The 13605-nt window shown below is 36.0% G+C and overlaps 1 protein-coding gene across 1 annotated transcript in view; it reads right to left on the bottom strand.

Moving 5' to 3' along the window:
- Positions 1–13265, bottom strand: part of LOC129731822 (protein MON2 homolog) — a 28204-nt gene extending 14939 nt beyond the window's left edge. The window contains exon 1 of the mRNA XM_055692146.1: positions 12417–13265. Coding sequence (XP_055548121.1) covers positions 12417–12536 — 120 coding nt within the window. The 5' untranslated portion in view covers positions 12537–13265. The remainder of the gene's footprint in view (positions 1–12416) is intronic.
- Between the last annotated feature and the right edge of the window lie 340 nt (positions 13266–13605).

Below are 13605 nucleotides of genomic sequence, written 5' to 3'. Positions count from 1 at the left end.
GAATTTCTAACCGGAAACGGTGAAATAGATTCATAGCAAACTCTAAAATTAGAATCCTATGTTCCGGAAACGGAATTAAAGTCAGAACGTTGTTTTGTTTTCGATTATTCAATGAATATGGAAATTTATATTTACCGGGTTGTTCGCAAGTTGAAGTATTTGAAAATCAGCTGAGACATCGGTCTCGTTTTGTCGCTCGATAACCCATACTACAATGTTGTCTAGTCGATAACAAATTTATTACAACATCAAACCAGAAACGCATTATCGTCATTATCGTTTGTAATGATAGAAGCAATTTCCTACTGACAATATAACCGCGGGTGCGACAATAAATTAATGACGATAGGATTGCTCAAAACTTGTTTTATCGATTGAAGTCAACAATGAGCTTCTCGGTGTACAATGAAGAACGTCGTTGAGTTTCGTATCCTGTGGAGTTTCGACTTTCTAATTTGAGGAATATCTTGTAAAAGGCTCGGCACGACATAGGCGTCACACTAAAATAAAGCCCCATTTGTAAAGGTGTCTCTGGAACGGTTCCTATCTCGTGCTGCCCCAAAAATATACCCTAACCAAAGCTCTTGAGCGAGCATGAGAAACGATGATTAATCACACGTGCAACAGGGGTCAACCTCTGGAGGTAGGAATAATCGCTGTCAGTCAGTTACCGTGTACCTAGTCTGGGCGATAAGGATAACGCTTAGCTTTCGGAAAAGCAACAGAACGAAGCAAAAAATGCTGCGTAGGAGAAACATCATTTTATCGTCGGCTGCCGGTCGATTACCCTTATTATGACTAATTGCGTGTCAACTGTTCAAACTGATTGGAGCCACGAATAACGTGTCACAGTGAATAATAGTCAACGGTGGAATTGTTGCTGGGAATAAGAGGAAATTGATTGGTGATGTTTCTATGTTATTTCGGCTCATTTTTATATTTTCGGTGTTAACCAAAGTGTTTCTTTAACGGATATCCACCAACGAATGCCTCCAATCTAACTTGGCTTCAAATTAAATGTAACTTTTGAAAGATCTTCTAAAAAGTATTTTTTCTACGTAGGACAACGTCTTACCGCATTATACATTATTACAGGTACATTTTCATTTAGCGGTTTTTGTCGGAACTTATTAGTTATTATATCGCACTGTTCATCTCAACAACGTGAATATTGGTGGGTTTGAAAAATAAAACTCTCGATTTATGAGTAAAAATAATTAAATGGTCGGCGTGCGACCAGACCGAACCAAGCGCCAAAAACATTATTTCGAGTAATCGGCGATCAAAGTTAACCTACCCTGTATGCTTCCTGCAAGCTGCTGCAGAGAAATTTTGTTATAATACCTTTATAAACTGTTCAAATGATTTCGTGTTTTCATGAAAGATAGATTATCAATTTTAACATGCACTAGTGTTAAAAACTCAATTTTCAAAAAAATGGCGCTTGGTTCGGTCTGGTCGCACGCCGACCAAATGTGCATTAGAAAAAAATCTTACATTTCCACAGGTATGACGAAAATCTACCCAGACTTTTTTTAGGCCGACTGCGAAAGCTTTTTTCCTTCACGAAAATGCTTATATTATTAAACAGAGATTAATCAAATCTTAGTGATGAATCAGAAAGATCAGAAGTTAAAATATAAGATTGGGCCCAAGATACTTCCTTGAGGTACACAGTCAAGTAACTTTGTATCATTTTTGTAATTCAAAGAGAAAAACGGAAATTGGTTATTTTAGCTTTTATGTCAAACACTGTCGAATGCCTTTTCTATGTCTAGAGGAGCAGTTCCGATGGAATAGTTTTCAGATTTACAAGTTCGAATTATATTAGTTACTTTAAGTAACTAATGAGTAGTCGATTGCCCATGGCGAAAACCATGCTCCATCACCCATCAACCTCGTAGACTCTAGGTCTTAGCTTATGAAAATACCGAAAGTTGAATGTTTTTAGCTTTCCGCAAACTGAACGTCATCATCTTGGGCTTCAAAATGACATCGGAAACCAATTTTCGGTTTGAAGCAGGAGAAATTAAGTATTTTCACCAGCTTTACACCAGACACCGGCAGACGCGTTGCTGGATTTCAAGATGACATAGGCCGCCTATTTTTAGTTTCTGGGAATAGTGCCGGTTCTAGAAATATCAATATTGGGAAGTATTTGAACCCTTTTTTATTTTTACACATCCTTGTAGTTTTTAAGTCGCGAATTGAAATTCAATATAACGCTAATCAACTTTTTGCTGTTGCTTGGCGTTAAAAAAATACCAATATTGGGGGGTATTTAAACATTTTTCTCACTTGTATACATTTTTTCAGAAATAGCAAGTCGCCATCTAGGATTCAAAAAAGGTTCCATAAATACATATACTTCTTAAAAATTTGCAGTCGCCTTTTTTTTATTTGAAAATGGCGTTGAACATCATGTTGCGATCTCCAGATTTCAACATCCGACCTCTAGACGCGACCGAGGGCTTAAAAATCATCGAATTTATTCGAAAAGTTCCCATGATGCACGAAAACTCTCAATTAGGACCCCTTCCTTCTTCAGGGGTTGCCCTCACACTTTCCAATATCTCCTTAGTAAACTGAACTCAAGTTCAGTGGAAAACAGTTCAAAGATTTAATTATGCAGGAACATACATCTAAACATATAAAATGTAGTGCTGTCTGGTAGTCTGTCTGTCTGATCCATATAGACTCGGAAACTACTGAACCTATCAGCGTGATATTTTGTAAATAGGGTTTAAAAGGCCGGGAAAGGTTCCTAAAATAATTAGACACTCCTCCCTCTTCTAGAAGGGAGGGGTTCTGAACAAATAAAAAACAAATTTCTGCCCAGCTCGAGGAATAATCAAATAAATGGTACCAAATTTGATATGTTGAGGTTTTTTAAAGCAAGAAAAATTTTCATGGTGGTTCGACACCCCTCTCTCTTCTGACACCATTCTGAATTGTAAGATGGCAGTTACTGGGAAACAGCCGAAAATGACTGGTCCAGTCCACATAAGCACTGAGGAAGACTGTATGTCACAGTCGAAACATATATTTGCGGACTGAATTTCAACATTTATTTCCAAAAAAATTAGTAGAGTATAACGGAAACCGATAACTATTTCTTTGATTTCTCAATCACTCTGCTAAGACGCTCGTTATAGATTTTCTAAATATAAAATACACTAAAGTCGCTTTTTACGCGGGGGCTACGTGCCGCGTAAAAAAACCGCGTAAATTCCGAAATCCGCGTAAAACAACCGCGTAAAAACCGCGAAAAAAGTGACCTAACAGTGAAACAGTTATTGATTTTTTATTCATATTTCTCAGCGGACTGGAATTCAGCAAGTTTGGAATAAATTTGTATGTAATTGCGGTTACGATAAACCTGTGTGACATCTACTGGACATATTCTGCAAAAGATAAACTTTCAACCTTTCTGCTGTTCCTGGCAGGACAGCACTCGATAACTGTCAATTAAGTTCAAAGGGGAAAAGCCAGGCCTTAGACGTGCCTATGCTTTTGCACTGAATTGTAATTGACATATTTTTGGCTCCATTTCCATTTCGAACCTACCGTGGTTCCATAATGTTACTTGTTAATTTTGGGCTATGAGTTTTGGCGTCTATTCATAGGCCTGGAAAAAGCACATCAGCCCCCCCACCGCTGCGGAGGAAATATACTTTGATCCACGAAAATAAGTTTCGTGGTATGTCGGTTCGTCTCTGTTCTTAGCTTCATTATTACCCATTTACTGGTGTTCAAACGCATATTTTGATAATTTCTAAAATAATTGAAAATCGCTTTTGCTTTGTCTCGTCTCAGTTTTAGGATTTGTTTTTTTTTATAGCGAATTCCTTTATGCTTAGAGCCCACCTGGTGCTATCTGGCATCTCTTTCTCGCACCGTGAATGGCAATATCGCGTCTCGATTCTCGCGCAGATATCCACTGACTCAGTGGAATAAAGAAATTTGCTATTACTGAGGGTGTTAATCTTCTTCAGGTTTTATTAAAATTTTATTGCTACGTTATAAATCTGATTTTTGTCGATTCCGACCTTCGAAACATTTGTACCTCAGATATTTGACACAACTTGAGCATATTTTTGATCCTTTTCTAGTCTTTAGTTTTACGGCAATTATGAGCTGTGCCTTTCTGTCATTTAAATTTTTTTTTCCGGTTTCTAGTTGAAATTTATTGTAGTTTTTAAAGGATTTCACAATTTTTGCAGCATTTTTTTCGAAGTTTTTTTGAAGTTTATTTTCAAAAATATCTTTTTGGTTCTGATGGAGTATTCAAGCAATTCATGATATATCATTTCAGAAATTTTGAATTTAATTCAAAATTATTTTCAACCCTTTCAATATTCAAGATTTTTGAGAGGGGGGGGGGGGGGGGGTGACATAAAATGAAAATAAAATTTGTAACGGCCTTATTTTGGTATTTCTTCACCTCTCAGCATCCTTCGTAGTCTGAAGCTATCAATGGCATCAATTATTGTATTGTACTACGAAGAAATTGTTAACTGTGAGGTTTGGAAGTGCGCGTAGTTTTCACTTTTAAACAGCTGAAAAAAGTATGTTTTTAGGTTAAGTGCAATTTTTCCCCTTTTTAGTGAATTCAAGTTTTCCAAATTGGTTTTACGATATGGAGGTCCAAAAAAAGGAATGTTGAGCCTTTTCTAGTGGTTTTAAGAATGTTGTATTGTGTTGTTAACGACTAAGCCAAAGGTAAAATGGGAATATTTTGATATAAACAGATATCACCAATATATTTTCATATGTCAATTCAACAATGTTCTTAAGCGAATTTACATAAGCGCAATGTATCAAAATGTTCGTTAAGCATCGTTCATTTGTCCAAAACACAATTTGGCTGCCGACTGGTTTGTGAGAAGTGAATTCAAATCGGTCATTTATCTTCTTCGTGTTTGATTTGTTTTTGATTGTTTTCTTCTGCGGTAATATTTTGTAACGACGAATACAGTTTGGCGTCAACATATTCCTAAGGTCATTGCTTAGATGTACATTTCCCAAAACGCATATCATTAGAATTTAAACTGGAAAATCTGGTAGGATTCATGAGAAGATACAAAATGTTTTACAATATATACACTCATCGCTATGGGATTTGATTATTATAACTTGAAGCTAGATAAACAGTAAGCTCGAATAAATCACATTTGCACCCGATTATCAGTTCACTGAAAATAATGTGGTAGAACGAAAAGCAGCTGCATAAAAGGATATGCCACATCTTTTATCATCGAACTAACACCACCAAGGAGAGAACAGTTCCTTTTCGTGGTTAGCTTAAGAAGAACGCAGAAATTTTTTTATTTCATCCATTTTTATAACATGTTGTGATTATATTATTTTGTTCATTGTAATTAATATGTATTGTGCCATATAAAATAAATGTTGTGAACAAAACATCTCCTTTATTTACAAATACACATCGAGAAACGCATTTCTTTTATATGTATACAGTCATGAAATTTCTGGCAACGAACAATGAAAATTTAAGAAAAAGAAGGTTAGAAAAAGTAGTAAAACCAAAGTTGGTAAAATATACCACTACTTTTAGATGACCTTTGACCACGAACCTATAAAAAATACATCAAAATAGATGTGATTTTTGAATTGAGCTTTGAAAAATACACTTAGATTGACGTTTTGAACTCGAGACATAGGAAAACAATATTTATGACCACTATTCTTAGAAAACGTAACCACTGTGCGTTGGCGGAAACGTTTTCAACTACGCTAGGCCGACACCTTTTTTTTCCTGTATGGACTTCCTCACTGCGACCAGAAACATAGATCTATTGTGAGATATGCCCGGGTGTCTGCTGTAACCCGCACTTCTGTTAATAGCAATACCGCTATTGAGAAGTGGCATGCTTATTATTATTGTTCATCAGTGCTTGTGTGTAATGTGATACTCTTCCTTACACGCTTACTGTTCTACTATACCGATACTCTTCCTCTTGCCAAATATCACCAATTATAATTCCCTGGAGAAGTTTCGTCGTGCGTCCTTCTGGCCAGTTTTATTGATAAGAGGGACTTATTTTTTGTTAAGAGGAAGTCACGCAAAGGTATTGTAGATTACAGCGTAGAGGACTTACCCTGTGCGGAGCCTGAGAATAAACCCATGCTTAAGTCCATTTGACATCGGATGACCTGGTTCTACTAAGATTCGAACCCACGACCATCCGCTTGACAAAGCGGACTCTGTAACCTTGCGGCTACGCAGCTCCCCAGGCCGACACCTTTGTTACAATTTCAAGTTTTAGACTTTTTTATAGTTTAGCTTTCGTCTATTTTAAGTTCAAAATATATGAGGCCTGCTTAGAATCATTCTTGGCTTTTCCGGCTTGGCCTTCAAATTTTATTTTAGCGATTTCAAATCTTGACTTTCCAGGGTCTCGCTAGTTTCTGTTAGTGATTTGTAACCTAAGGTTTAAACTTTGTTTTTTAAAGAATATTTTTCCATCAACTAGAAATAATTCGTTTTGTAACTTCGAAACACGCATCGACAAGAATGCCATGCCCTTGTTAAGCTGTGATTGTTTTGAAATTTAATCGGCACTCACTATTAACTTATTCCCTATTCCCTAATTCTATTCCCATATAGCATCACCTAACATGTAAACTTTGATAACAGTTTAACAACTATACTTGAAATTTCTAACGAAAAAAAACGTCATAATAATTAAAAAAGTGCATAATTATGAGATCGTTTCTGGTTAGAAGTTCTTTTTGATGAACTTTAAATGAATTCATGATAAATTACAGGAGTTTAAATTGCCTGTAGAAGTGACAATTCAGTGGAGCTCATTCAGTACGACATATTCAATGCTGTGCGAGGAAGGCTTTCCAGAATCGACTGAAAATACAGAGACGGATTAAGAAAAAGGAATCCACAGAAAGAAGGAAAAAACTAAATGTGATTTGATAACAATATGTATTACGTAAACAATGTTCCAGGATGTATGTTCCATCGTCCATTACGACGCATGAAAACTTCGTCGAAGATTTCGCCGTTAATTCCCAACCTGAAGTTTAAATGAAGAGGTTCGGGTTTCTTTCCAGCATAATCTTTTTCTTTCTGGATATAGCAAAAACCGCACGAGTAATATTTTTTTGTTACGTTTTAGTTTTGATTTGATAGTCTAGTATTCAGAAAATATTAAGTTTGGATTTTCATTACGGTCGTACAAGATCCGTTTTCACACGTTTTGATTGCATTTCTTACCATCTTGAAACCTCTGTATCAAGCTCTGTCTATAGAAAAATTTCACGCACGAATAAAATATTTCAAAATCTATAGTTTTTTCTGAGCGTGTTTAGATTATCGCGGATACAAACTTCACGTTCCTAAATTAACCTAGAAACCTGTAATCAGCATCGTACTTTGAGACCACCTCTAAGACATTTCACGACATCTCTTTGAAACGTCTTATGTTAAAATATGTTAAGAGAGCAGAAATTCAAGCAGGATAATTACATAGAATGAGTTTGGAATATATTGAGACTGAATTAGTTAGCTAGAAACTGCTCAAAACATCAAAAACCCAACAACTCCTTTGGGTTGCATTGTAAACCATGCAATCGAAAAACCAGGCTGGCAAAATGTGATCCATCGGACTCTGGAAACGAAAACCGGTTGGAACAAATAGTGTGCACATGAGAGCTGGTTGGGATGGTAAAAGGTTAGCCGGTGGAAAACGAACTTCCCAACTAATTGAATATTTACGATAAGTGCCCCAACGGGTGTCGTCAATGATTACATATTAAAATGTGGATGATACAAATTACTTGTATAATAAATAATTCAATCTCATTTTGCGGCTCAAAAAGTTCACACCGAACGACGAGCGGGTGGACGAGAAAATTCAGTTGTTCTATTCGTGCGTGACTAAAAAAACGTGAAATATTTTTAAACACGACAAAGTGTATAAATTTATTTGTTTCATACATGCGTAAAATGACACAACTGGCGAGAGCTCATTGTTTTAATGGGCATTATGTTGATAATTATATCGTAATCATACCAATTAAAAATCTGTTTATTGCGAATGGATGAGCTACCAGTGGCTAGAAGCAGGGTGACCACTCATTTTACACTTTCGAGTTCCCGCATTTCTCCCGACTTTTCCCGCATGATTGCAAGAAATTCCCGATTGTCAAAAACGGTAACTAGGGTATGTTCTATCGACGATTGAACGTCAATTTTTGAACCTTAAATTGGAAGTAATAGCGTATATCACTTCTACCGAATTTGCTCGGGACATTCTACACAAACAGTTGATTAGTTACATAAAATGTAACTTTGGCCTCTCCATGGTAAACAGGTTAAATATAATTTTTGCGATTTTCTCAAATTTGCAAATATTCATTAAGCAGTCAATAATCGTGTTAGCTATTTTGTGCATTCATTATGTTTGTCTATCTGTCTTCTTAAAATAAGATATAAGCACCGTTTTTATTCAACGCATAACAACCTATTAGGGGAACAACAACAAACAAAACAGCACTTTGCGTACAAATTTTTTTTCCATTGTTAAAATCGTCGGAAAAAGTCATGGGAAGTTAAGGGTGGACATAAAACTACTTAACCTAAGAGTAAAAAATATTTTGATTGAATTGTTTATTTGGGGAACAAAACTTGTGACATGGATTTGCTCGAATTAAAGATAATGTTATTTTAAAGATCATGAGATTTTCTCGAATTAAAGATAATGTTATTTTACGTTCAGGAAAAATACTGCGATTTAACTGTATTTCGTTTATCACGTGTTACATAGATTCAAAACTTATCAGAAGTGAATTCACAACTTTTTCAGCATTTTGATTCAATTAAAGTCAATTAAAGTTGCATCTCTCTGGTCATCTGCCAACATCTCCAACTTGTTTGCATCCAGCGCTCAAAATGGTCAAGCTGATAAAAAAATGGTATTGGGGACTAACATTCCGGAATAAGTGATTTCAAAACTTAAAAAAATAACCAGGAAATCAGAAAAAAAGATCTTAAATTATTATTTTTCAAATTAAAAGTCTTTTATTGCACGAATATGTCTTGCAGAAACCGTTGAAAAAGAAACAAATTTATTTTTAATTTTTTTTGTACTTTTCAAGAAAAAAAAGTTTCCTGAAATTTTCCCAAATCCTTTTTATTTGAATTTTTTTAAAAGAATTTTTAGTTTTTATTCCTCCATGATCATCAATGTTCAGTTTACATTATGCGGTTTTTAAAAAATATAATAATATTTTTCAAAAATCAGCACCTTGAAACGTTTAATTTAGAATATTTTTAATACTCAACAACTGCCAACCACTTTGCCGAAATATCGCACCAATCAAACAAATCGTTCTGGTTTCGAAAAAAAAATCTTTAGAAATTTTAACTTCTTCCGTGTTCAAATAATCAACGTTGAAACATTTGGCAACTTAGAATTCAAAAAATGAGCTTTTTGAGATATTCAATCAATTTTTTTATAGAACTACCATCTACAGCTTTGCCGGAAACATCACACCAATCAAGCTAATTACACAGTGCAACAATTTTTGTAGTTTGATGCGAAAATAAACTTCCCTGAGTTTGAACATATTTCAACTTAAGGGGCAACAATGGCGCCATTTTGAATTTTTGAGAAACCAGTAATTTTTGTGGTTTTTTCGACGCTATTTTGTTTTGAGGCCAAATATCAAAATTCTAAGAGTTTGTCCACATTTAAGCATCCTTTTACCCATTTTTGAAAAAAAAAAAAAAATAGATCTTAAATCGGACAAAAACTGAGCTCAAAACGGTGATTCTACGAAACCGGTTTTGGCATAGTTTTAGTATATTTCACAAAGCAAAATAATATCGATTATTTCTGAGTATTAATGGTAATTCGCTAATATCTTAAAGTGGTAGTCAAATTATATCTTATTTTGAGTAAAAAAGTCTCAGAAATCGAATGGTAGGTGTCTGATCAACGTAAAATGTCAGCAAAATGTCGATTTTGCCCCAATTCCCCTACAATACTTAAATAGGTTTATCTGCTGACATTTAACATAGCAAGTTCGTCCCAAACCCAAAATTTCACCAGCATTGAGTTTCTAAGCGGAAATGGTAGCTAGTTTCGCTAGAGTTCACCAAATATTTCTTCAAAAAGACTAGCTGAAATAAAAATCTATTTGAAAAACTTGAGAATCAGAACTGTGTGCCACTTACTCATTTTCAATTTGTTTAGTCAAATAACTACTAATAACTAGTAATGTTAGTAAGATTGTACAGTGGAACTTATTTTGCATTGCTCTTAGAAAATGAAACAGTTTCTATTGTACATTTGAGAATTTATGATTGATTCTCTCACTAAAACGTTTTCTCGATAAACTGGCAACTTCTAGTCCCAGAATCCGGACCGGTTTTCGACCCCGGTTTTAATTCGCTTTACCATCTTGAGAAGTCCTACAGAGTTCATTCAATTTTTGTACACCAGATTTCGACGTTTTATGCTATTCTAAAACATTTGGTGTCAAAATTTATTTCATTTGAAAAGCAGGACCGATAAAAGTAGTCAGCTGGCCAGTGGGTCAAAAAAAAGAAAGTTTAGTGACTTTTTGGTTAAAAAATTGACTACTGAAGAGAAATGGGATCAACTTGCACTTTCAACTTCTTCTTATTTGTAATTGCATCATACACAAAACTTTGAAAAAATCTTGGTAACAAAATCCCGATTAAATAAAAAATTCCCGCATTTTTCCTGATGTAATTCAATTCCCGACTTTTTCCCGCATTTCCCGTTTTCCCGATTGAGTGGCCACCCTGTAGAAGCCACTGATAGGGGAAAGATAAAAATATATGACGGTCTGAAGAATGTAGAATGTGTGCACAGCTTGCGTATTTTTCCGGAATATCTCATCCGTTAGCTTCCGTCTATTGTTAGGCTGAGCCCACTTGTATTATCTCTTCACGAACGCATACCAAGATGTAGACATATGTAGAAAAAAAACGCGAAAGAATTTGGTTATATTCATATACCTACTTTCGCTAAACTTTGGTTACTAACCAAACAAATTCTGCGGCTAGCATCATATCTCAGTTTACATCTTATTCCGTCGAGTTTTTACTCCTCGCAAAGATATAATCCTGATGAACAGGTCAACCACAACGAATGATAAAAATGCTGCTTTGCTCTTGATCCCTTTGAGCAACTTCCCATGAGTTTTTTTTGTCAACTCGGTGAACCAAACGAGGGGTTGCATTCAAACCTTTTGTTCAACCACACAACGGATTTAAACCTTTATTACATAGTCTTTGGAAAGCATACAAGCAACTTGTTCACTAATGGAGCACACATTTGAGTTGAAGTTAAAATTTAATTACATGTTGTAGGTTAAATTGCACCCGACTTTGAATCAGATTTCCTGACTTCTGGCGCTCCGAGAAAACATACCAATAATCTCATTCTAGGATGCGATTATCATCGTAGCTGAGCAATGTGCATCCCGGTGCCGCATATGGAAAGGATACACATCTAACTGCAGCGATAAAGTCAAAACACTCTGTATGCACCCTAAGGCGGGTATAATATGTACTATATCGAAATACTTTTCGTTTTCTACCCCACTGACGTATTGGTATTTTCATTGGATGTACAGAAGTTTTTCGAAGCAATAAGCTAAAATTCATGTTTTTATGTGCATTCTGAACGGAGCCAAGGATTTAGATTTTGCATTTATTTAGCGAATGTGTAAAGTATTAAGAAGACAAAAGCATAAAAATGAAGTAAATCATTCAACGAATGTATTACGTGTATAAGCGCTAAAAAGATTTTGAGGGCTGATAAAGCAAAAATTCATTTCCCTGGAAATTCCTTTCTACTGTTTGCAGGTTTTGTCACAAGACAGGCTATCGTAGTTCTACGTCGTAGTTCTGCGGTCGTGTCTTATAAACAACCTCCTCAATTATTTTTGCAAAAAAATTCATTTCTAAACTAACCTTTTGAAAAGTTACTCAATAGTAAAACAATTCGGTGATACCCAAAATAAAAGTAAAATGCTCTTAGTAAAATTTCTGCACTCGACATGATAAAACCATTGAGTTCCTAATAAAGACTGCTCGAGAAATACAGTGCGATGTCAACAATTTGAACAGAACAAACCGAAAACCTTGGCTATCATTTTCGCGCACATTAGTACTTGAAATGGCACTTGTAACATTTTACCCTAAACATAACATAATCGGTTCACTCGCACGCCTTCAATTCCAGTTTCGCAACATTGACCTGGCCCATAATATAGGTGCCGCAGCACTAGCACTTCAGTAAAGTATCGATGCTCAGCAAAGTGGCAGCACTTCGTGATGCCACAATGTCGCAGCTTATCACCAATCTAACTAACGCTCGCTGCGGGAAAGTTTCTCTACTTACCTCCTTGATCTGTGGGTACTTTTTCTTCGTTTCCAGTGACAGATTGCGAAAGTCATTCTGCAATACCTCCAGAAACTTTTGTGCCGCCTCGTTGTCTGTGGTTCCGCTTACGAACGACATCCTAGGCAAAGCTTGAAGGACGACGTTTCTTGTAACTGGCTTCAAGTCCAACAAGCCTCAATTAAAACATAAAAGGCCTTACGTAAGAATATGACCCTTAAACTATTCTGTTATATCCGTTCTTGTTTTTTCCCCTTTCTTAGAAGTGCATATCTAGCCACTACACGCCACTAGTTTTTCTGTTGCTTCCCGTATGAGGCACAGTCTCATCACCATTGGCAAGTTTTCCGCTGCTCCCAGCAAACACGAATCATTTCACACTGCTGCGGTACATTTCACAACTAGACTGCATTGTTTTGCTGTCCCTCGATGACACGTCAGTGCAAAACAATAAAGCAAACACTATCCCTACACAATGCCTAATGTAAATATATGCAAAGCAGGTAATATACCAAACCGAAACCGAAAACTGCACTATTTTCCAGCAGGCCTTTATCTTGATAACTTATTCGCACAAAACTCAACCATCAAGCAGGGTGCGGAAATGGTTTTACCATCGTACGACTTTCCACCTCAGCGCCAGTGATGCAAAATTTGGAACACCGGGTTTGCAAACTATCGGAGCAAGCGAACGTATAGCACTTACGGGAAAATACGCACTGGCGTACGTCCGAAATCAACCGAATGACAATTGTGAATGATTTTTCCTCCCCAGCGACGAATTTTCTAAGCTTAATATTCTGTTTTCACGGTGACGACGACGACGATGACAAACCGAGCTGAACAATGATGATGATGACGATGATCAAAAGTTTTGCTTTGGTTTTCGTTTTAAATGTCATGCTGAGGGAAAACGTCAAAACAGGAAAATGAATCCAAATGGTCCACAGTGGTTGCGCGAGGGACAGGAAACTAATGAATAGGGTTTGTTTCTTTGATTTCCTGAAGTCGCTCAAAAACCTTCGTTTCGGATAGTGTTTCAATTGAAAACTGTACACTATTCAAAAACACCTCAGAAAATATTTTATATCAAACCACTGTACTAGAAACGATATGTGCTCATAAACTTTCTTTTCTAGTTAAATGAAAAATGAACGTATTTGTACTCGTGTTTTACACGGCCGCTATG

This window comes from Wyeomyia smithii, chromosome 3 (genome assembly GCF_029784165.1).
Source record: "Wyeomyia smithii strain HCP4-BCI-WySm-NY-G18 chromosome 3, ASM2978416v1, whole genome shotgun sequence".
Classification (NCBI taxonomy): Eukaryota; Metazoa; Arthropoda; class Insecta; order Diptera; family Culicidae; genus Wyeomyia; species Wyeomyia smithii.
Note: the sequence above shows the minus strand (reverse complement) of the source record. Positions and strands in the feature narration are given on the sequence as shown.